The sequence below is a fragment of the Xyrauchen texanus genome, chromosome 23 (genome assembly GCF_025860055.1).
Source record: "Xyrauchen texanus isolate HMW12.3.18 chromosome 23, RBS_HiC_50CHRs, whole genome shotgun sequence".
In the NCBI taxonomy this organism is placed as follows: Eukaryota; Metazoa; Chordata; class Actinopteri; order Cypriniformes; family Catostomidae; genus Xyrauchen; species Xyrauchen texanus.
In genome coordinates, this window is record NC_068298.1 from 13,093,186 (window position 1) to 13,118,186 (window position 25,001).

At 41.5% G+C, this 25,001-nt stretch overlaps 1 protein-coding gene across 3 annotated transcripts in view; it reads left to right on the forward strand.

The window, feature by feature from the left end:
• The window catches only part of LOC127617356 (arf-GAP with Rho-GAP domain, ANK repeat and PH domain-containing protein 3-like), a 54,296-nt gene that overhangs the window by 24,107 nt on the left and 5,188 nt on the right, over positions 1-25,001 (forward strand). For 2 of the 3 annotated variants that reach the window (XM_052089358.1, XM_052089359.1), the window contains 20 exons: positions 924-1,123; positions 6,368-6,453; positions 6,603-6,785; positions 9,328-9,469; positions 10,236-10,340; positions 10,689-10,845; positions 10,954-11,056; positions 11,153-11,351; positions 11,482-11,545; positions 13,322-13,485; positions 13,608-13,820; positions 14,609-14,714; positions 14,828-14,975; positions 15,254-15,322; positions 15,411-15,485; positions 15,694-15,811; positions 15,952-16,077; positions 17,548-17,684; positions 17,797-17,879; positions 17,989-18,024. In XM_052089358.1, coding sequence (XP_051945318.1) covers positions 924-1,123; positions 6,368-6,453; positions 6,603-6,785; positions 9,328-9,469; positions 10,236-10,340; positions 10,689-10,845; positions 10,954-11,056; positions 11,153-11,351; positions 11,482-11,545; positions 13,322-13,485; positions 13,608-13,820; positions 14,609-14,714; positions 14,828-14,975; positions 15,254-15,322; positions 15,411-15,485; positions 15,694-15,811; positions 15,952-16,077; positions 17,548-17,684; positions 17,797-17,879; positions 17,989-18,024 — 2,514 coding nt within the window. The remainder of the gene's footprint in view (positions 1-923; positions 1,124-6,367; positions 6,454-6,602; positions 6,786-9,327; positions 9,470-10,235; positions 10,341-10,688; positions 10,846-10,953; positions 11,057-11,152; positions 11,352-11,481; positions 11,546-13,321; positions 13,486-13,607; positions 13,821-14,608; positions 14,715-14,827; positions 14,976-15,253; positions 15,323-15,410; positions 15,486-15,693; positions 15,812-15,951; positions 16,078-17,547; positions 17,685-17,796; positions 17,880-17,988; positions 18,025-25,001) is intronic. The other variant, XM_052089360.1, reaches the window with a different exon arrangement.

Below are 25,001 nucleotides of genomic sequence, written 5' to 3' on the forward strand. Positions count from 1 at the left end.
CTGAAATTAATATGTGGTGCCTGTAAAGTTGTACTTTCACATCTGAACGTGAAAGTTAAAGTGAAGATTTAGAGTAAAAAAGCACTTCAATATTGTTCTGTTTCTCACCCACACATATTAAATCACTTCTGACAACATGAATTTATGGATTACTTGAATGTTTCCTTTATGTGATTTTAGGAGATATGAAGGTCTGATCACCATTCACTTGCATTGTATGGACCTACAGAGCTGAGATACTTTTTTTGAAATCTTTGTTTTTTTCATTTTCATTTTTGGGTGAACTATACCTTCATGTAACTTGCTTACATCCAACCTCTTTAAGTCATTTCCTAATATCATTCCTTATTCTAAAATATTGCATTATTCTCTTTTAAAGGCTTCAATAAACTAATGCCATATGTGGTCTTGAAATCAATCAAGTACTTTTCATCAGTTGAATTTAAATGTAAAATTCACCCCAAATATGAAGATTTTGTCATATTTTATTCACCCTCATGTCATACCCTAAAACTATATTATATTCTCTCTTCTGTGAAACAAAAAAGGAGTTATCTAGCAGAATGTCTAAGCTTCTCTTTTCCATAGAGTGAAATGAATGGTGACCACTGCTGTTCCTTGTCCCCTTCCATTTCAATTGTATGAAAAGAGCAGCTTGGACATTGTGCTAAATATTTCCTTTTGTGTTCCACAGAAGCTAGTAAGTCATATGTGTTTGAAAAAACATCAGGGTGAGTAAATAATGATAGAATCTTAATTTTTGGGTTAACTATCTCTTTATCAGCACACTTAGACTTCAACTGCAAGAAAAGTAGGGAAATCATCAAGTGGGCTGTTCCCACAAAGTAACCATGCCAGCCTTCGGGACAATTAATAGGATTTACAGAGTCCGAGCAATAAGAATGTTCTGTGCATGCTTGCAGCTTTACTGCAGAGTCAGAGCGAGAGAAGAGGGACTGGATGGAGGCCCTGCAGGAATCTATAGCGGAAACACTATCTGATTACGAGGTGGCAGAGAAGATCTGGTCCAACAGGTCCAACAAGGTCTGTGCAGACTGCAAAGCCATCAATCCAGACTGGGCATCCATCAATCTCTGTGTGGTCATCTGCAAGAATTGTGCAGGTGTGTGTGTGGCTGATGTGGTAGTGTAAAGACTGGACATTTTATCAGCTTCGGCTTATTTGTCAATGTCATCTTGACTTATAAGTACCGACTTTGGCTTGTGAGCTTTGTTGAGCTCTTTCAGAATAGGAATTCACTTAGAATCATTTCCCCCACTGATAGAATTGTTTATTTACGGTACATGCACATTCTGCATTGTTTTAGTGCCTGGTTGTCTAATGGGAAACTTCCCTGAATTCTTTTTTTTTAATAAATTTTTCTGAAGAAAAATAAACATAAATGATGATGAAGGCAAAAGTATTAAATGCCATGGACTAGTATTTACCGAGTAATCCATTATTTTGTATATATTATATTATGTACGTATTATGTATTATGAAAGAATAAATTCAGGTACATTTCTAGTTTCAATATTATTTCAGAGTTCAATAGTACTTCAGTACATGTTTTGCTGGACAAATAAAACTAGCTTTATATTATGTGACCCTCATTTGGTTTTCAACCATTGAAAATGGGTACGTTTAATTTTTTTTTCAGAGAGCCCCATATTTCTAGGATTTAAAGGAATATTCTGGGCTCAATACAAGTTAAGCTCAATCGACAACATTTGTGGCATAATGTTTATTACCACACAAATTAAATTAGACTTGTACCTCCTTTTCTTTTAAAAAATTTAAATCTATGTCACAGTGAGGCACTTACAATGGAAGTGAATGTAGCCAATTTGTGGAGGGTTTAAAGGCAGAAATGTGAAGCTTGTAATTTTATAAAAGCAAATTTTTCTTGTTAAAACGCATGCATTATTTGAGCAACGAAGTGGTTTGAATTGCCATTTTTACAGTCATTTTAGGGTTTTAGAGGTTGTTGACAACATCGCCATGGCAACAAATTTGTAAAATTGGCAATAAATGAACACAGAAAAGGTTAATAAGTGATTTTATCACGCTAAAATTATGTTTACATGCATATTGTTTATGTCTTGTTGCTATACTTGACAGGATACCCATGGGTAAATTTACTTTTTAAAATTTAAGGCCATAATAAGTCTTAAATATCTTAAATAAATTACAAGAAGTCTTAAATATTGTTTACTGAGGTCTTTTTTTTTATTTTTATTTTTTATCCGCTTTTCTCCCAATTTGGAATGCCCAATTCACACTACTTAGTAGGTCCTTGCGGTGGCCCGGTTACTCACAACAATCCGGGTGGCGGAGGACAAATCTCACTTGCCTCCGCTTCTGAGACAGTCAATCCACGCATCTTATCACGTGGCTCGTTGTGCATGACACCGCGGAGACTCTGTATGTGGAGGCTTATGCTACTCTCTGTGATCCACGCACAACCTGCAACCCATTGAGAGCGAGAACCACTAATCACGACCACGAGGAGGTTACCCCATGTGACTCGACCCTCCCTAGCAACCAGGCCAATTTGGTTTCTCAGGAGACCTGGCTGGAGTCACTCAGCATGCCCTGGATCCGAACTCAAGACTCCCAGTGTGGTAGTCTGCATCAATACTAGCTGAGCTACCCAGGCCCCCCATTTACTGAGGTCTTACATTTTGGGGCATGAATAGAGGAGATGCTTAAAACAGCAGAATCACCATCATCTCTGTAAGCGAGCGATACGCTAACACTCTCGCTCCTGCTTATAATTGACAAAGCTGTCAACATTGCAATTTGCAAGCACTCAATGTTGGAGCAGTCTTTTGACACCTTTCATATCTTGGTGCTTCCTTATTTTACATCACCTTTAGCAAGAATTGTAAAGAACTACTCAGCTGCAGAGTTACACCTCTTATATCACTCAACTCCATCTCTTTAGAGGTATTAATCTGCCATCTGAATGAGTTGATTACAAAATTCTTTTAATAATATACAAAACAATAATAATATATTTATATAAATATTATAAGAACATAATAGACATAATATGAAAATATATTATCAATATTTAATATTTAGTATAGAATCTGTTTTTAATATACTTCATAACTAATTATGCAGCACAGTTCTGTTTAATAATTTAATCTATTAACATTTGAAATACATATTGTCAACTTTAAATGGCCATTTTTAAGTTAACTGACGAGTTTTGACTTTTACTTGAGATATTTCACACAAAAATTGAAATTGTCATCACTTACCCTCATGCTGTTCCAAACCTGTATGTCTTTCTTATTTAAGTGGATATCAAAAGGAGATATTAGGGAGTTTCTGTCACCATTCACTTTTCATTGAATGAAAAAATATGCAGTGACAGTGAATGGTGACTGAGACTAAACGTTTTGCTTAACGTCTTATTTTTTGTTCCAAAACTTTATTCAGAATTAAGTGTGAGCAGTGATGACAGAAATTTCATTTTTAAATGAACTGCCCTGTTAAAGTATTTGTTAAATGTATCTGCCAAGATTTTTTTTTATAAATGTTATTCACGCATGCTAGACCTTATTCACAGCAGCACCACATTTGATTTTTAATGACAATGACAACAAGGCTGTGAGGGATGGATGTACAGTCTCTTCAATTGGTTATACTGCAGTTTAAAGTGTTTTTGGATCATTCTGCAAACAAAACATTGGGAAAATATCTTTTCAAGGACACTTAGTAGATAAAAAACTCCAGACAACATGAGTTGTGGAAATTTACAGATTTATACCGTGCATGCAATTGAAGAGGTGGTAAGTCTATCCCTCACAGCCTTGTTTCCATTCCCATTAAAAATCAAACATGGTGCTATGGGAATAAGGTCTATAGACCAATCCTGTAGTTTACAAAATGTCAGTGCATGTGCAGTGTAGTGGAAGAAAGCCAGCTTAGAGATTAGAGGATTAAACAAATGTATGACACAAAACCATCATAAATACAAACATATTCTTAGCGTTACAATTACTATAATGAAATGAGTTAATAACAAACATGTAATCACATTTGCTATAACTTTTTGCTGCAAAGTGAGTTGAAATGATCTCCTCAGTCCAGTAAACTCTGTTTGATGTCTTGAAGCCACAGCAGTCAACGAGAGCCTTCGGAATACATTTTCAACAACGTAATCCGATAAAGGTTTAATTTTTACGCATGGTTTTTGCCACCACATCCGTGTTTGAGATAAGCGGTGACATTGCCAAAGCAATGGTCTATTGTATCATGTCTTGGTGGAAAGCAAGTGAATAAAGTGAAGGGTCACAATATTGGCTACATCATTTAGGCTATGTGCATTCTTAATGAATTCATTTAAAGTTTGAATGTTGTATTAACTTGTTTAAAAAAGTAAACACATAAATGTATAATAAAATATAGAAAACATGTCCAGAGACATCCAAGTAGCCTCAGTGGTTTTGTATTTACCAGCTATTTTATTATTTAATGCGTTTTATTTTTTTAATATTATTGCGAAAATGCTCTTCATTTTTTCTTTTATTTGACCTTAAAAAGTCTTAAATTTCATTCCTTCGAACCTGCAGAAACCCTGCTTTAGAAAGTGAGTATTTTAACGTTAAAATTGGCCCCATTCACATCCTTTGTGTCTCACTGTAACCCAGATTTTTGCTTTTTTTTTTTTAAAGAAAAGGAGGGGCAAGTCAAAATGAATTTTTGTGGTTATCAGTATTATGCCACAAATGCTTGATTGATCTTTACTTGTACTTGAACCAAAAATATTCCTTTAACCACATATGGCCTTACAAAATGAGATGGCAAAAGTAAAAAAAAATCTGAAACAGAATAGCAAAGGATAGATGTCTTTAATAGAGAGTTATAGGCACAACTTTGGAAAAACACAATTACAAAAACCATCACAAGACAGACGAAAATTACAAGAAAATTGTGCAAATAATATGGCCCCTGCATGGACATCCTTAAATGTTAACATACACTATAAAAGTCACATATTAAAAAAACAGTACAAGAAAAGTTACCCAAAGTTACAGTAGAAAATATTATATAACGTTAGAAGAAAAAAGAAGTACCTGCCTCCTTAAAAATTTGTAAAAAGGGCTCCAATATTTAGTAAAAATATCTGGTTTCTTTCTAATTCAAATTTTAATCTTTTCCAGTATGAGGGCAAACTGTATATCCAAAATCCATTGACGATAGGAGAGTGGAGATGGTAGCTTCCAATTAATAAATATAAGTTGTTTGGCCAACAGTGTGGAAAGTGCTATATTGTCAATTTCTAAAGATGTTTATTTAGTAGTTTCTGGAAGAACACCAATTAAGGCTGTCAGGTGGTTGGGGTCTATTAGCATAGCAAAAATGTCTGAAAAACAGCTACAAATTTTCCCCCAAAACTTTAATAATTTAGGACAAGATAAAAATGAATTAAACAAAGAGGCTGGCTCTACAGCACATCATGGGCAGGTGGGGTCAAGATGAGGATATTATTTAGCCGATTTGGGCTCTAGACCAATGGATACGATGCACTATATTACACTGAATAAGGCAGTGCCTAGAATTAACTGAGGAATGGTGTATTCTTTCTGAGATGGAGTCCCAAGTGTCACCGTCCAGTGTCATCATCAAGTCATCCTCCCAAAGAGACTTTAATGTCCAATTAGAAGGAGCTTGCTTTTTATTTATTAAACCTTAAATTCTAGAAATGGTGCCCTTTATACATTTATGCTGATCTATAATGCATTCAAGAATACTGTTGTGTGGAGTAGAGGGAAAATCTGTGAAATATTTACGAATGAAATTTTTCTTTAAGTTGGTCAAATGAAGCAAAGTTATTAACAATAAATAACTGACCAATTATAACTAAGCCTTGTGCTCTCCAGACACTAAAAGCCCAATCAGAAAGAGAGGATGAAAAAGATACATTGCCAAAGATGGGGATTCTCAATGTTTTCATTTAAATACTCAGCACACTGCGCTATTTCAACGCATTTAGCACCTGGCTAAACTGGATTGCGTGTGGTAGTATAATGCAGTTTTTGCACTGAAATATTGCACACAAAGTGGCGAACCCATTAAGTGAATTCGCCCCTTAGTCTGATATGCTTTGGTCATGGTTCATCTAAACTGTGATTAGCCAACATGTGTAATGGCAGTGCAGTGTCTTGGATTGATACAGATGGTATTAAGAGCCCATAAGCTCATTTGAGAGTTCATGAGAGGTCCTCCGTGCTGTATAAACTATAGATAACAGTGGCTCAGAGGCACAAAATCTGGAAGTCATTGTGGGACAAACAGAGTGAATGGTGTGTGGAGAGTGATGTGATGCCTCTTTTGTTCTGTTTGCCTGCAGGCCAGCATCGAGGTCTTGGCACAATGGTGTCGAAAGTGCAGAGTCTGAAACTAGACACCAGCGTGTGGAGTAACGAGATCGTCCAGGTAAGGGTTGTCATGAGTTGTAAAAGGATTTTGACACAGGTCTTTGTTCGAAAAGGTCCTGATATTTCGCCCCACTGATATTTACAATGTTTTTCACAAGGTCTGTTACAAATGAGGCTAACTTGAACCCCTATCTTCATGTGTTCTAGCTCTTTATAATGCTTGGCAATGATGGTGCCAATGAATTCTGGGCAGGCAGGCTTCCTGTGACCGAGGAACTGGACTGTGATGCCTCCCCGGAACAGCGGAAAGAATTTATCACCCACAAATATCGTGAAGGCCGATACCGTCACCCTCATCCTAGTTTTAGCAGCCAGGAAGAACTTCTAAAGGTAATAGCAATGCATAGGATGCAAGACAAAACATGATATAATCTGAGGAATTTTTGTAAAAAAGTTTACAAACATATTTCACAAATGTTTGACAAAAATATGACAAATGTCAGGTATAATGAGTCAAGGTAATCAAGATGTTTTTTTTAGGGTTACACCAGATGACCTGAAAAAAATTTGCCTTCCATAAAATTTATTGATATTTAGTAATATGATAAAATATATATATATATATATATATATATATATATATATATATATATATATATATATATATATATATTTTTTTTTATCTTCACAAACAGTGTTGAGGGTCAAAAGTGTCCTCTCAGGTTTATGTATTTTTTTTTTTTACCACTTACACATTAGGCCCATTGTACAAATGGGGCCACGGTTTGTTCCAGGTGCCCTTAATATCCAACCACGTCGAAAACGAACGTTCTGATTGGTAGCTCAGCTGAATCGAAATGTCTATCTTGCCCATGCCTTCAGTTGCGGTCCCACCTCCCGCTGCTCCATGTAGGTTTAGAGAGAGTCGCTATACACTTATTAAAAATAATAATAATCAAAATTCCCTTAACGGTGCTGCGGCATCACCTCAGTATAATTCAAAGTTATGGGTCAAAAGCCTCCTCGCTGTTCTGGCGGCCATATGTATCATCACTCATTTTAGGTGGGCATATGTACAATCGTTGAAAGTTACACTACTGTTGGAGACCCTAAATTGCCTGTAGGTGTGTGTGAATGTGTGTGTCTGTGTATGTTGCCCTGTGATGGACTGGCCACCTGTCCATAGTGTTTCCCTGCTTTCGGCCCGAGACAGCTGGGATAGGCTACAGTACCACCTATGAATGGGTGGATGGATTCCTTTAGTAGACAAAAAAAAACACATGACTTGATCTTGGAAAATGTCAATAAGCGAACGATCGTACAGATGTAGGTACGTTTGTACCAGCTCGCTAACACATTTTTAAAGATTTACATGTAGCATCCTCATATTTAAATGGACTTTTACATTTAAATCAGTGTGGTGGGTGTCTGAATATTCGAAAACAGTATACCATCGCTCGGCTGTTTAGAACTTTTTTTTTTTACCCCTGAACGAAGAACGAAGAAGAACTTCTAAAGAAGTATACCAAGGCCTTAAGGCAGAGTAGCCTGCCAGGAACATCTAATGGCACCTTTCTTCAATCTTGATATGTTGGTTACACCATATTTATAATAATAAATAAAATAAATATATTATTTGTACTATATGCCAACAAAGAATTCCAGCTTTTAATGAGACTTTTATTTATTTATTATGTCTCCGAACAATTACACCACATGACATTTTTGACATTAAGACTTTAAAATTTCAGAATGACTATAAACTTAGAAATTGAAAACATGTTTATCATTGTCGAGGTGTATTCAAGTAATTGTTTTGTGTAAATTGCATTTTAAATGTATGCATGACTATTCATCGATCTAGACAACAAATTGTGTCACGTTGACCCAAAAACAGGTCATTCATTAATCATCATAGCCAAGCACAAATAAACGCCCACGTTTGCAAATCAACACCTATTCATTTTTCAGCAACCTTGAAAGGGGTGTTAGAAAAGAGGTTAGCCAATCATAACAGAGATCAAATAAGTCTTAAAGGTAAAGTTGCAAAAACAGCCTGATAATTCAAGAGTCAGAGAGAAGGTGGAAAAATGGACATGTAAAATAAAATTACACGTTGTTTGTGTATCAAAACTTAACTAACATTATAAATGGATTTCAACGTGAAAATGATAGTAGGATATAGACCCTTTAAACTTTTTTTTATGGACACAATACTAACGGCAGCTCTAAAATATTTAATTTGCTAGAAATTGCATCTTTAAAATAATAGAAAAAATCTTTATCAAATATTAATGAATGACTGGAAAGGTTTAGAAAAAGTTTGGAAATGTATTCCAAAAAGTGTGGGAACCCTGTTAACATGCTAACAGTTGTTAGTTACCATACAAACATGTGCGTAACGTTTTGCGTAGATGGCAGTGAGGTAATGTTTTGGTCAGATGATTTCAATACCAAATAATCACATAAAAACACTTTTGCACATTAAATGTATTACTTCTTAAACCACTGCAGAATAGTTCCCTCAAAGAGAACCACTGTGAACATTGCATTGGGCATTTCTGTCTGTGATACCTTTGCTTCAAAAGATAACTTTTAGATCAGTCTCTACTGGGGCAACAAGGACAACCGTTCTTAATATAGCCAGAGCCATCTAAGTATTATGCCAGCGGTCAAGCCAAGATTAGTGTGCATTATTCTTTCTTAGGAATTTACCAATGCTATCTTTTGTGTATCTAGGCTACCTATGCACCCCCGGAACAGGCAGATGGATGTGCTGTGAACTGTAAATAATTAAAGAAGGCTAACAAAAGCACCGCGCTGAATAGATGTATTTTGGAATATTGAAAATGTAATGTCCTTTGGCTGAATGTGCTATTAGTTGTGCATTGGTTTAAGTGTGTGTTTTTATGTGTATGTGGTTGTCCTGCAGGCGTTGTGCACTGCCGTGACTGAGCAGAACTTGCTGAAAACAGTTACTCAGATTTTTGCGGAAGCAGAGGCCGCTCGACTCTCTGATGCTAATGGAAACAATAAGCATCAGTCCCCACATTACTCATACACACAGTCAGCAGGTATGAACACAAAGCCGCTGACATCACAAACACACTTACGTCCTACAGAATTCTTTCTGCATCACCACTAGCAATATCAAGAATAATATTCTTAAAGTTGAAGTATGTAAATTCTGCACCAATAGTGGCACCCAAGCTATATATAAAAAAAGAAAGAATAAAAATAAAATGTTTCCCAAATACTCTGTCCACCACTTCTCTGAGCTAGCCAGTAATATTTAGCTAATACCTAAAAAGCTAATGTTAGCACAGTTGGTGACTAGCCAGGCTTAATTGTTGAGAAGGAACTGTAGATCTCCTAAAATATTGTATTTTGTGAAAATTATACTGATAACTGTTTGTGTTGTACTACATCCACTCATTCTCTACTTTGTAAGGGCTTTTGATTTTGCCCCTAGTATTTGGTGATAGCTATTAAAAGACTTATTACAGGTAGTTCTGTCCCAGATTTTGCATTGATTGAGGCAGAAGTTGACATGCTCCAAAAAACACAGTAATGATTTAAAAGATAGTTCACCCAAAATGTATAACTCTCTAATCATTTACATGGATTTAACCATTGGTGTCATATGGATAAATTTTATGCTGCCTTTACATGCTTTTTGGAGCTTCAAAGTTCTGGTCACAATTTACTTGCATTTTATGGTCTACAGAGGCCAAAAAATATTTTTTGGTGTCCAGCAAGAGAAATAAAGTCATACACATCTGGATATCATCTACATCATCTACAATATAAAAATATCATGCTGTAATTATTTTGATTCAGATTCCTGTGTTTATGATGAGATCATGCAGCCCATCCTGTACTCCGGCTACATCTACAAGTCAAGCACCTTGAACAAAGCGACATTATCTCGCAGAACCAGAGACGGTAGGCGACTATCTGGCGAGCACAAGCCTTGGCAGTGGTTTTGGAGCAGAATGTACTGCTTTAGTAAAAAGAAACACTTGCCAGTATCCACATAGCTGGGCCATTCTATTTCATGCATTTTAGAATATGGTGGTAGTATACTATTATGCAGATATTACTTTAAAGGTGTACAAAGTCTATTAATCTATATCCTTAACAACGATATTATCTTACTTAGTGCGCTTTTCAATAAATACTGCTCGTATATACAGTATATTCACAATGTTACATACAGTATATTATCTTTGTTTTAGCATTTTTTATTGTTTTTATTTTTAATAGCTTTTCGTCTTTGTTTTGTTTTTTCAGCAGATTTTCAAAAATACTGGTGTTCAGTGGAAAAGTCCATTCTCTTTTATGAGTCTGACAGATGTCAAGAGCCCAGTACGAAGATCGATGTGAAAGACATCATCTGTTTAGGAGTTAGCAGGCCAGACTCCTGCAACAACAGCGGCTTTATCGACAAGTGTGTGACAAGTTACCATGTTTCACATTTGTAGTACTAGAATAGATCAAAATATTCCACATAATAAAGGTCTAACATTCCTTGATTTATTTTTGTTGTGCATTTCAGATTTCGATACACTTTTGAACTGTACCTAACATCTGATAAACTGCTTCTGTTTGGCTTGGAAACTCCAGAAGAATTGCATAGTTGGGCGAGAGCAATAGGGAAGGTAAATATTAATCAGACAAGCTGTGCTTTCTGTACACAGGAAATAGCTTGTCACACCAGTGCATTAGACCTTGCATTGTTTTTTGATCTCTGGCAGGCCACCACCCCTCTCAGCTGTCATTGCCTTCTGGCGCGAGAGTTCGAGCGAGTGGGCGTGCTACGCTACAAGGCCATGCTCAATCCCCAGCAGTGGAAAGAAGGCTTCTTTGTTCTGCAAAAGTCCAACCTGTTCATCTGCCCTGGAAACGATGGAGCCGCTGAGGACATTATAAACCTCAAACGCCTTCAGGAGCTCAGTGAGTCTGTTACCTCAATCACTCTGTTACTAATATGGTATTTCAGAGCAAAACGTGCTCCTAAATGTACCCTTTGGGTTAATAAATTACATATGTACTTATCTATCTTTGTCTTGGTTTATAAATCAAGGCATTGCATCAGAAACAGAGAACCATGAGAAGAAGGCCATTCTAGTTCTGGTTGAAAAAGGAAGGTGGGTCTTTGGTTTTTCTAAATTCACATTTATCCATATTAAAGTCAACATGAAATTACAAATTACCCTATTTACGTTCTCAAAGGGGTCGTGAAATGAGGAATTCAATTTTCATTGATCTTTTTACTTGTGGGATAACATACTGTAAGTTTCAGAACTCAAAACTTCCTCCTTACTGTAAAAAGAGCATTTGTTTGTGATGTCGCACTGTGGTAGACATTTGCATCTGACTGCCTCCACAACAACACATCAATGCCTACTTTACCTTATAATTTCCGTAGCCCCGCCCAGTAGCGGTGAGCAGTGAAATGGCAAAGAGGAGCTGTTTCTCAGTGTGCGTTCTTACGTTCTCGCAGACTCGTTCGACATCATCATCCACTGCCACAGTTCGATTCCAATCCTCAAGTACCAAGGACGCGGGAAATTATGGATGAATGCACGTTACATTTTCTGAAACTACACTCAAAGCGCTTTATATGGTGAAGAGGGGGTCTCCTCAAACACCACAAATGTGCAGCATCCACCTGGATGATGCGATGGCAGCCATAGTGTGCCAGAAAGCTAAACCACACACCAGCTATTGGTGGAGAGGAGAGAGAGGACTGATAGAGCCAATTCATGTATGGGGATTGTTAGGAGGCCATGATCGAATAGGGCCATGGAGGAATTTTAATGACCAAGAGAGTCAGGACCTCGTATTAACATCCAAAAGATGGTGTCTTTTATAGTATAGTGTCCCCGTCACTATACTGGGGCATTAGTACCCATACAGACTGCATGGTGAGCACCCCCTGCTGGCCTCACTAACACCTCTTCCTGCTGCAACCTTAGTTTTCCCCAGGAGGTCTCCCATCCAGGTACTGACCAGACTCAACTCTGCTAAGCTTCAGTGGGCAACTGGTCTAGTGCTACAGGGTGATATGACTGCTGACAATTACCTGGATGTGTTCTTGATAAGAACTCAGTTCTACGGTGGCAGACGAAGGACATTTATCGCTTTGTTTTTTATCTTCAAGAGTCCCAAGGCATAATTTTTAACATGGTAAGAAACGAGAAAACTAGTGTCGACAGACTTTAATCTTTTAACGTGTCACTAGTGCTGCAAAACCTTACTGGTGTGATGATATTAATGCTGTTACTGGTGTGATAATGCCAGTAGATCTCTCACTGGATTCAAATGTGCTGTGATTGTTCACAATTGCAATTGCACAACAGAAAGATTGTAGCACATCACAAAGCTTGCACTAGATGCAATCTACATCCTCATGTCCTTCCGACTTTGTTCTTCCAAGGTAGCTTGGCAAGAATGGCCTTCACAAGAACGCAAGTCCTTTCTCTTAGAATTGAGACACACCCAGAGAGCAGGTCAGTCAATGCTAGAGAGCCAATCAGAACAGTGGGTGTTTACTGACAAGTCTTAAATGAGAAAAAGCACCAAAACTGATTGTTTCTGATAGTTTGTTGTTTTACAATGTGATCTTTTTATTTTTGCAACTTTACTAAAATTATAAGTGAGCTTCAAGTAACACATCACAATAATAAAAAAGTCATGCCATTACTCCTTTAATACACATGACTTTTTTTGTGAATGATTCATCGATGCACATATTCCAAAGATAAAGGCCAATTCCGTCAATTTCAGATGAATAAAACCACGCCTTTCCCAACATTTTAAATGCCAAATGAATAAAAAATAGAGGTCTTTGATCATGCCGAGCATTAATAGTCTCAATTTCTTAAAATTCAATGTAATTTTATGGATGACTCTGTCTGTAGGACTCTGCACCTGCAAGGCATGGGCAGGACAGATTTCTCTCTGTGGTACACAGACATTCAGAAGGCTGCCGGTGGGAAAGGAAACACCCTTAAAGATCAGCAACTCAGCAGAAATGACATTCCCATCATTGTAGACAGCTGCATTGCCTTCATAACCCAGTATGGTGAGAAGACCGACTGATAACATATGCCTTGTTTTTAAGAAATGCCACCATCAATATATGTCCATCAATAATATGGACAATATCAACAATATCAATGAGTGATATCTGTCTCACATACACAGGTTTGGGTCATGAGGGTATATACAGGAAAAATGGTGCGAAGTCTAGAATCAAGCTTTTGATGGAAGAGTTCCGTAAGGATGCCCGCAATGTTAAACTCCGTATAGGAGATAACTTCATAGAGGATGTGACTGATGTACTAAAGAGGTTCTTCAGAGAGATAGATGATCCCATATTTATGGCTGATCTCCACCCCTTCTGGAAGGAAGCTGCCAGTTAGTGCATTAAACTTTATGTTTTCAAAAGTTTCAGTGTTAAAGTAAATCATTAAAAAAACTCTCTCTCATCATTTACTCACCCTCATGCCATCCCAAATGTGTTTGATTTTTAGAAGAATAGCTCTGCTCTGTAGGTCCATACAATGCAAGTGAATGGTGGCCAGAACTTTGAAGCTGCAAAAAGCACATAAAGGTAGCATAAAAGTAATTTATGTTATTTTTATTAATAATACTGCTTAATCCATGAGTTTGTCACTCCTTTTTCATTTTACCATTGCAGTCTGTTGGCACAATTACGATTTCAAACTCGATTATACTTTCTAGTGTTGGATGTATGCACATAGCTAAATGGCTCTAGGAAGTGTAATCAAGTTTGAAATCACGATCCCAAGGAGACTGATGTTGTCTAGATATATAGTGAAAAGGGCATTTTATTTTGTTCTGTTCTCATACAAAATTGATTGGATCACTTCTTAAGACATGGATTAAACAAGTCGTATGTAGTCCTATGAATTACATTTATGCTGCATTTATGTGCTTTTTGGAGATTAAAAATTTTGGTCACCATTCACTTGGATTTTATGGGCCTACAGAGCTGAGATATTTTGCTAAAAATCTTTGTGTCCAGCAGAAGAAAAAAAGTCACACATCTGGGATGGCATGAGGGTGAGTAAATGAGAGAATTTTCATTTTTGGTTGAACAAACCCTTTAATATATTTGTTTTAAATGAATGAGCATCTCATTTTGAATAGTTGTCTCAGTGATTTCTCATGCCTATATGCAGAAATACCTCAAAAGACACAACGTCTGGACAGATATAAAGAGCTGATTCGAGGTTTACCGCGGGTTAACAGAATTACTTTAGCAGCGCTCATTGGTCACCTCTACAGGTTGGTACATGTCTTTGTTCTAATTCAGCCTGACATTTACAAGTCTGTTTTTGGTCATTATAGCAGCACCCTCACTCTCTTTCTTTCACTTTGCATCTGCCTCTCTCTCTCAGGGTACAAAAGTGTGCTGACCTGAATCAGATGTGCACTAAGAACCTGTCACTGCTGTTTGCTCCTAGCCTGTTTCAGACTGACGGGAAAGGAGAACATGAGGTCAAGATTATAGAAGACCTCATTGATAACTACTTGTATATCTTTGATGTAAGTGGATAACTTCAGAGCATGATGCAAAATTGTTTTCCTGAACCTCAACAGGTAGAGCAAAGCACAAACAAATAACATGTATAACTTGGAAGCATTTTAAGTCACTTTTGATTAAAGTAAAAGGATATTTTACTGAATAAAATAAAGTACTTTGGTTGTACAATGATACAAAGGACATATACCACTGTATTTTGATATATTCCATGGTAACGAATGATTGCAATATACATATACTGTACCATGGTATAACCACTAAATATCTTGTATTTGATCAGGTCGATGAAGAGCACCAAACACAGATTGAACTGGAAATCAGTCTGATCACTACCTGGAGAGACACACAAGTAAAATAAACCTGCTTATCTGATGTTAATGTGTTCACAAATAAAAAGATTGCAACGTGAGCTGATATTTGTGTTATGCCATTTACAGCTCTCGCAGGCTGGGGACTTGATTATTGAAGTCTATCTAGAAGAAAAGATTCCAGATCGTTGCATCACTCTGAAAGTAAGGACATTTTTGTTCACTAAAAATCCAGGATGCCTCTGCAGAAGCTTATAAAAAAAAAGAACAAAATTTCTTATGCCAAGTGCTGCATCTCTGTATAAACTAGGAAGATGCTGTTGTACAATATAACCACAAGGTGGCACACAGAAACCATTTTTTCATTCAATAAGAAGTCTTGTCTTGTTTTGCTGTTGATTGCACTCTGCAGGTCTCTCCCACTATGTGTGCCGAAGAGCTGACTAATCAGGTGCTGTATATGAGAAATATTCCTGCAGGGGAGAAAGACGTATGGATGACCTTTGAGGCTGTTGAGGAAGGAGAGCTTGGTAAAAAGAAAATGCATACTAATGATAGTCAAATCACACTGACAAGTTCCTTAAAATATGAAGTAAATCACATACTGCATGGTAAATAATGTTTTTTAAGGGTGGAAAAAGAAGTAAAATGCAGGATGTCATTTTTGCAGAGCGACCTCTTCACCCCAAAGAGAAAGTTCTGGAACAAGCCCTGCAGTGGTGTAAAATGGTTGATCCCAGCTCAGCATATCTAGTGGTGAAGAAGGCACCCAGAGAAGCTATAGACATTTTCACTGGTGAAAAGCATATTTATTTCATATAATGAAATTACATATTTCAGAGAATGCATTAATCAAGTTAACATGTCTATAAACTGTTTTTTTACATGTCTATAAAAGGTTTATCAAAAAATACATTAAGAAAAATCATGGGACCCCATTGGAATTATCTTGTTTTGAACTTAAGTTACAATATTGAACAAACACAATCTGTTTAAAAAAAATAACACAATTTATTGTATTGTTCATGTACATATAAATACATAATTCAAACATTGACTGTGTAGGTTGGAAAAAGTATGTGAACCCCTTGGCTAATGATGTCAACAAAAGCTAATTAGAGTCAGGAGTTGGCAAACCTGGCATCCAATTAATGAAACAAAAATGGAGGTGTGTGTTAGAACTACTTTGACTTATAAAAAGAACTAAAAGCACATTAAACAGGCATGATGAACATTGCAGGACACCACAAAGGAAGCCAATGCTTTCCAACAAAAACCCTGCTGCGCTCCTGAAGTTTTCAAATGACCACCTTGACAATCCACAAAGCTACTGGGAAAATGTTTTGTGGACTGATGAATCTAAGGTTGAATTGTTTGAGAAGAACACACACTATATATGGTGTAAAAACGGCACTTCAGACCACAAAACATCATCCCAACAGTGAAGTACTGTGGAGGGAGCATCATGATTTGGGGCTGCTTTGCTGCTTCTGGGCCTGGACCACTTGCCATAATTGAGGGAAAAATGAATTCCCAAGTTAATCAAGATATCCCATAGGATAATGCCAGGGTGGTTGTGCACCAGCTGTAGATCAGTAGAAATTGGGTGATGCAGCAGGACAATGACCCTAAACATTGAAGTAAATCCACTTCAGAATGGCTTAAAAAAGAAAACCACCTTTTGGAAAGTCTATTCAGAGCCTAGACCTTAACCCAATAGAGATGTTGTGGTATGACCTCAAGAGAGCTGTTTACACCTGACATCTTAAGAATATAGCGGATTTGAAGCAGTTATGTAAGGAAGAATGGTCCAAAATTCCTTCTGAACATTGTGTATGTCTAATCCGCAGCTACTGGAAACACTTGGTTTAGGCTATTGCTGCCATAGGAGGATTGACCAGTTATTAAATCCAAGGGTTCACTTACTTTTTCCACAGTACTGAATGTTTGATGGGATGTGTTCAATAAAGACATGAAAGATTAAAATTGTTTGTGTGTTATTAGCTTAAGCATCATCGTTTTATTCTATACTTGTGACTTTGATGAATATGAGATCACATTTTATGACCAAAATGCAGAAAACCAAAAGGTTCATATACATTTTCTTGCTACTGTGTATGTGTGTGTGTTTATTTAGTAACATGCTGCATCCAAAAATACAATCTAAAACCATAAATTGTCACAGGAAAAACACCAACTGCATATTCTCTCTGTATTGTTGTTTAGTTTTTGACCTTGTATCTGTTGTCTGTGTTGTGGGTGGCAGCCTACAAGAGTGAGATAGTGAAGTCTGGTGTTCTGAAGTGTCGAGAGGAGCTGCCCAAACTCCTGCAGGGCAACAAATTCCAGGAGCGGTCGTTCCAAATTAGAGACCACAAACTACTCCTGATGAAGGACAAGAAAGTATGTTTATAGTTCATCATTGATCAGCACATTTCAGCTTTCCTGACAAATGAGAGCATAGAGACCTGAAAGCAAAGTTTAACAATTATTTCATATCCATCCATCATCACAGACCAACAAACCTGAAAAAGAGTGGCAAATAAAAACCTTGAAGATTTACATGGGGATAAGAAAGAAACTAAAACCACCCACAAAGTAAAATACATGTCTCTATATTTTGTCTTTAGTATAAATTACATTTTTTTTATCCTGAGCAAACGTTATGCAATGGTAACCAAACCTATTAACATGTGTGTACTTGCAGATGGGGATTTACAGTAATGTTGGAAAAGCAGCAAATGTAAGTACTTATTTTCAGAATTTACACATTCATTAAAGCAGGAATTCATAGCAACCTATGGTTATACGTCTTGTCACTATCCATCCTAAATCATCAATTAAAACAAAAATAAAACAACGTTATAGATTTGTATAGAAATTAAAATGTAGACACAAATTATATTTATCTGCAAAACTAATTACAAGCATTTAGATCAAGTTTTTTTTAAGATTCAAGACCCTGTAGTGGCTATTATTAGTGATGAGATCTTTGATCAGTTTGATCTAGTTTCTCTCTCTGATGTGAAGGACATTATTGGTCACCTGAAGCCTTCAGCTTGTTCCTGGGATGTTGTTCCCATGTGCTTGCTTGGTGAGATGGTAGAAATTCTTAGTCAGAGTATTATGTCTATCATGAACTACAGTCTTTCAGCTGGGACAATCCCTCTGTGCTTCAAGCAAGCGGTTGTTAAGCCTCTTCTTAAGAAGCCTAGCTTGGACTCTTTGGATTTGACGAACTATCGACCGATTTCTAGGCTTCCTTCTTTATCCAAAATTCTGGAGAAGGTGGTTCTTGCTAATCAGGTTGTGGGCTTCCAAGTATTATACTAGTTCTCTTACGAGAGGTTCTCTCGTATTGCGTAAGCTAGCTTACGCTACGGGAAAGATTCATCTTTTCTGAAATATTGAAGCCAAAAAATTATCCTTAATTTTGTATCCATTGTCAACGCAGTGCAGCAACTGCATACCTTGAGCGGGCTAGCTAGCGAGCTCATAGGTTGCTCTGCGGCAACTGCTGCAGCCTATAGACGAACTTGAGTGAACTTGCGTCCAATGACAGGCGCCCGCGCCGTCACTGCATCAAAGCCCGCCAAAATGGGCGTGGCTAGAGTGCATATAAGCGTAAGTTCGTAGGCTGGAACCCTGATTTTCATCTATTCAGCGAAGCTCTTCGCATCTCTGAACTGCAGAAGCCGCGTCGCCGTTCGAGGGGCATCTAGCAAGCTTGGACAGCGCTCGAAGAAGCCGGCCGTCTTCGCCACCTTCAGCCATCCTGCGAGCTACGCCATCCGGCGACGTATCCTTTTTAGAGCAAGCAAGTTCCTCAGCGAACTTCACAAAAAGAGCAACGAGCGTCTTTTTTAAGATGCCTCGCACCACCTGCGCCTCATGCCGCGCCCCTCTCAGCGCCGGAGACCGCCACCTCATCTGCGCTCTCTGCCTGGGACTGGAACATGCAGAGCTCGCCCTCGCTGACGGCGGATGCGACCTCTGCGAGGAGCTTCCGATGTCGACCCTGCGGGCTCGACTCGAAGCACTCAAAACCAAAGCCGCCGCGCCGCCTTTCGTTTCGCCGCGCAGAAAGAAGCGCCGCTCCCAAAGGCTGCCGGAACCGGTGTTAGAAGCGACTACCTCGCCGGAGCCTCTCCCTCGAGCCTCGCTTTCACCCTCCCCGCCCCCCCGGGACGCGCAGTTGCCGCCGAGCGGCCGCACTGTTGCCATCTCGGATGACGAGGCGGAGGATAAGGGCTGCTGTTCCATCATGGCTTCGGACAGCGAGGAGTGGTCAGGCTCCCAAGCCTCCTCCTCGGCCCAGGAATCCAGCAGGACCCGCGCCGGAGTCGAGGAAGAACTAACGCACCTCCTCACACAGGCTGTCGACTGCCTCGGGCTCGAGTGGTCACCGCCCTCTGAGCAGGCTCCCAACAGACTCGACGGCTGCTTTCTTCAGAGCCGTCAACGCGGCACCTGCGGCCCGGGCCGCGCCCTTCCTGCCGGAACTCCACGCCGAGCTCTCTAAATCGTGGAACGCGTCTCTCTCGGCCAGGAACCGATCCCACGTCTCCACCTCTCTTGCTCTGGTGGACGGCGCCACCGAGAGGGGCTACTCTTCCATCCCCCCGGTCGAGGATTCGGTAGCAGCACACCTTTGCCCGCCCTCCGCGAGATGGCGGTCTAAGCCAGTGCTCCCGTCTAAGGCCTGCAGAACTACTTCCGCCTGTGTTGGCCGCGCCTATGCCGCCGCCGGCCAAGCCGCATCTGCTCTGCATTCCATGGCCGTTTTACAGATCCTCCAAGCGGACCTTCTCCGAGAATGGGATGAGAAAGGCAGGCACCCAGAGGCTGTTTCAGATCTAAGGAGCGCGACGGATCTCGCCCTTCGCGCCACCAAAGCTGCAGCTCAAGCCCTAGGGTAGTGCATGGCCTCGCTGACTGTGACCGAGAGACACTTATGGCTAACACTAGCCGATATGGGAGAAGCTGAGCGCTCCACGTTCCTCAACGCGCCGCTCTCTCCGTCCGGTCTCTTCGGTTCCGCGGTGAGTGGCATTGTTGACCGTTTTTCGGAAGTCCAGAAAGCCACCCAAGCCATGAATCTCTTCCTGCCTCGTCGCGCTAGCTCCTCTGCAGGCCGCCCACGTGACCAGCCTCCTGCACGAGCCTATTCACAGCGCCCAGCTCAGCAAAGCCAGACTTCTCAGCGTCGACAGGGCGGCCGCCCTAGAATGCGCTCGGACAGCCGCCACAGACCGCTGTCCCCCTGCGGGCCTCGGCCTAAGATTGCGCTGAAACCTGAGCAACCGAAGTCCTCCTAGCTTTGTTAAGGAAACGACGGCTCAGTCCCGCCGCGGCCGGACCACCGTCAAAGCTTCGCCCCCTGTCAGTCCCCTTCTCTCAGGCTACTGCAGTGGTGGATTCAGCAGCCAACAAGCCGGTGATACTGCCCGCTTGCCTGCACTCAAATGCCGTTTTCACGGCGAACAAAAGAAATTTTGTGAAAAGCAAACATGCCTTATGTGTAGAAAATGTGCCCACAATCCAGTGTTCACCCCTACACACAAGCATTACACTTCCCGTGTCCCTATCAGAGCCCACTCACATAAAGCAGGCACAGCCAGCTCGAGTGTTAGAGTCAATAAACGCGCCCACGAATCCGTGCGCGCGCCCCTTCTCTGCCCGCTCTGTCACACGGCCAGCAAACACCTCTCTGTATGTAAGTCCCATGCCCGTGACTATGCTCGCGCATCACTTCACGGATGTGACTCTTTCCCCATTCATCTCAATCAGGAAGTCACTCACAGAACAGCCTGTCCCTGCTGTCTGCGAGCAGTCATGCATAAGCACAGTAAGCGCGCTCACACATTCTGTTCAGCTCGCTGTGTGCGGCAATCAGGGCGACTTGGCCATTCACCCTCTAGCGTTACGCTTCAAATGGGTGTTAAGTACAATAAAACAGGGCTATTTGCTACAGTTCGATCGCCGCCCTCCCCGCTTCAGAGCGCGGCTCGAAACTACTGTGAACACGGAAGCAGCCTGCATGCTTCGTTCATAAATAGCAAACCTTCTGTGCAAAAGGGCCATAGAGAGAGTGCCACCTTCTCTGAGCGAGTCGGGGTTTTACAGCCGTTATTTTCTTGTCCCCAAGAAAGACGGCGGCCTCAGACCAATATTAGATCTCAGGGTTTTGAACAAGGTGCTCGCAAAAAGACCGTTCAAAATGCTTACAATCAGGAAACTCCTCGCGCATGTGCGCCAGGGGGACTGGTTTATTTCTCTCGATCTGAAAGATGCCTACTTTCAGATTCAGATAAATCCCCGTCACAGGCCATTCTTGAGATTCGCCTTCGACGGCCAGGTTTATCAATACACCGTCCTTCCGTTCGGCCTGTCTTTAGCACCCCGTACTTTCACGAAGTGCATGGATGCGGCGCTCACACCCCTGCGGAGTCAGGGCTTGCAAATTCTGAACTATTTGGACGATTGGCTGATTTTGGCACAGTCACATACGGAGCTTCTGTCTCACAGGACAGTTCTCCTCAGTCATCTGAACAGTTTGGGCCTTGCAGTCAATTGGACCAAGAGCTCACTACAGCCCAGTCAGGCAATTTCCTTCCTTGGAATAGAACTAGACTCCATGGCGATGACGGCTCGCTTATCTACACAGCGCGTGCGCCGTGTTCAGCGACTAGCCTCGTCCTTTCAGATGAACAGCCTCACGCCTCTGAAAAAATTTCAGAGAATGCTAGGCTACATGGCTTCAGCCGCAGCAGTGCTTCAGCTGGGCTTACTGTGCATGCGCCCGCTTCAGCATTGGCTAAACACCCGCGCGTCTCGCCGGGCTTGGGCCACGGGCCGCCAGCCGATCAGAGTGACTCAGACCTGTATCTCAGCTCTGCAGCCCTGGGCAGTGGCCGAATGGTATCAAAAGCTCCTTCACATAAATTGCCTGGAAATGATAGCGGTCGAGTACGTGCTCGTGCACTTCCTCCCGGTCATTCAGGGTCACCACGTCCTGGTCCGTTCGAACAACAGATCTGTGGTATCCTATCTAAACCGTCAGGGCGGTGTCAGATCCAGGACCCTCTTCCATCTGACAAAACGCATACTGAGTTGGTCCCAGTGCTACCTGCGCTCGCTGAGGGCGACACATGTGCCAGGCCACCTGAATGACGGCCCAGACAGACTGTCCAGAGACAATATTTCCCCAGGGGAATGGTCCCTGCACGCTCAAACAGTCCAGAAGTTATGGAGTATATTCGGCAGAGCAGAGATAGACCTCTTTGCGTCAGAAGAGAACTCTCACTGCCCAGTATTTTTCTCAAAAAGCGAGGACGCGCTGGCCCAGGACTGGCCCAACCGCCCGCTTTACGCCTTCCCTCCCGTCTCGCTATTGCCACAGGTAATGCAGAGGATCAGGGAAACGCGTCACTCGGTGCTCCTCATAGCCCCGCGCTGGGAGAATCAGACATGGTTCCCGGAGCTTACGCGGCTGTCACTGACAGCCCCGTGGCCCATTCCAGTGAGAGCAGATCTCCTCTCTCAAGCTCGCGGCACGATCTGGCATCCCCACCCAGAGCGCTGGGCGCTGCACGCGTGGGTGATCAACGACTACCCGTCGCTTTGCCAGAAGGAGTAATAAACACTATCATACACGCTAGAGCCCTTTCCACGAGAAGACTCTATGCGTCCAAATGGTCTGTGTTTTCAAAATGGTGCACCGACAGAGACCTGGACCCACGGACATGTGGGGTGTCATCGCTGCTCGTATTTTTACAAGAGCTGCTGGATAAGGGCAGATCCCAATCCACGCTCAAAGTGTACGTGGCGGCCATCGCGGTGTTCGCTGAACCCCTGCACGGCCAGTCACTGGGAAAAAACGAGCTGGTCATCCGCTTCCTCAAGGGAGCTAGAAGGATGAACCCCCCGCGGCCCCCATCGGTTCCTATCTGGGATCTTTCCGTAGTTCTCGAAGCTATGAAAGCCCCCCCTTTCGAACCACTTCAATCCGTGGATTTGAAATACCTTTCACTCAAAACCATTTTTCTGACTGCCCTGTCATCAGTTAAACGTGTGGGAGACCTTCACGCGCTGTCTGTCAGCGCTGCGTGTCTTGAGTTTGGACCAAGTGACTCCAAGGTCATTTTAAAGCCTAGACACGGCTATGTCCCCAAGGTTATCGGTACTCCTTTCAGAGCACAAATCATTTCCCTATCGGCGCTGCCAGCATCCGATAGCGAACACGACGCCAATCCCCTTTGCCCAGTCAGAGCACTGAGATTGTATACTGCATGCTCCGCCTCTTTCAGACGCTCTGAGCAGCTTTACGTTTCGTTCAGAGGGCGCACCAAGGGTTTCGCCGCCTCGAAACAGACACTGTCTAGATGGATAGTGGACGCTATTGCTGCCGCGTACACGTCAAAGGACCTACCATGCCCGTTAGGCATTTGGGCTCACTCCACTAGAGGCATGGCCTCCTCGTGGGCATGGTCCAGCGGGATTTCCATTCACGACATATGTGTGGCAGCGGGCTGGGCTTCCCCCTCCACCTTTGTCAGATTTTACAATCTGGAAGTGCCCGCCCTGCAGGCGAAACTACTAGCGGTTTAATACGCTACAGCTCCCCTGGTGAGCTGCACTGATGGGACACATTCCACACAGACCGGCACCGCCGCTCTGTCTTTCCTTCCCACTATGTGCTTATGTATTACACACACACTGGCCCGCACTCTTGCCGGCCAAATATTATTTCCCCACTCACAAGGGCTCCCCCGGGTCCCCCCACCCCCGGGGCTCATGCAGTGGATGCTTGGCGCGCACGGCGTTGACAATGGGTTCCCGTAGCGTAAGCTAGCTTACGCAATACGAGAGAACCTCTCGTAAGAGAACGAATCGGTTACCTTACGTAACCTCGGTTCTCTCTAGAAGAGGGAACGAGTATTGCGTAGCCGGCCGTGCTCGCGCCACGAGCGATTTTCGCTTCATTCAATGAAAACCAGGGTTCCAGCCTACGAACTTACGCTTATATGCACTCTAGCCACGCCCATTTTGGCGGGCTTTGATGCAGTGACGGCGCGGGCGCCTGTCATTGGACGCAAGTTCACTCAAGTTCGTCTATAGGCTGCAGCAGTTGCCGCAGAGCAACCTATGAGCTCGCTAGCTAGCCCGCTCAAGGTATGCAGTTGCTGCACTGCGTTGACAATGGATACAAAATTAAGGATAATTTTTTGGCTTCAATATTTCAGAAAAGATGAATCTTTCCCGTAGCGTAAGCTAGCTTACGCAATACTCGTTCCCTCTTCTAGAGAGAACCGAGGTTACGTAAGGTAACCGATTCGTTTTCGTCCTACTTGAGAGTAAATCATTTTCTGTGAGGTTTGGGGATTTTTCTTCTTCCTTAGCACCCGTTACTTGTGGAATCCTGCAGGGATCTGTTTTGGGACCTACTCTATTTTCATTGTATATGTACAGATTTAACTTTCTCTGAAATCTGGAGACGAGTACTTTCACATAACTTTTACACATTTTTGGCCCTAGTGGATGTCGAGGGGATATAATAAATGGCTTATGTCCATGGGCTGCTAATTTACAGACACAGTAGTTTTTGATTTGGCCCTTAAATTTGTCAAGCAGATTAAGGCTGTTGTGAAAAGATGCTTCTTCCAATTCTATCCAAAATTAATTAAATTCTTTCAGTCAATGACCTGGAGACGGTGATAC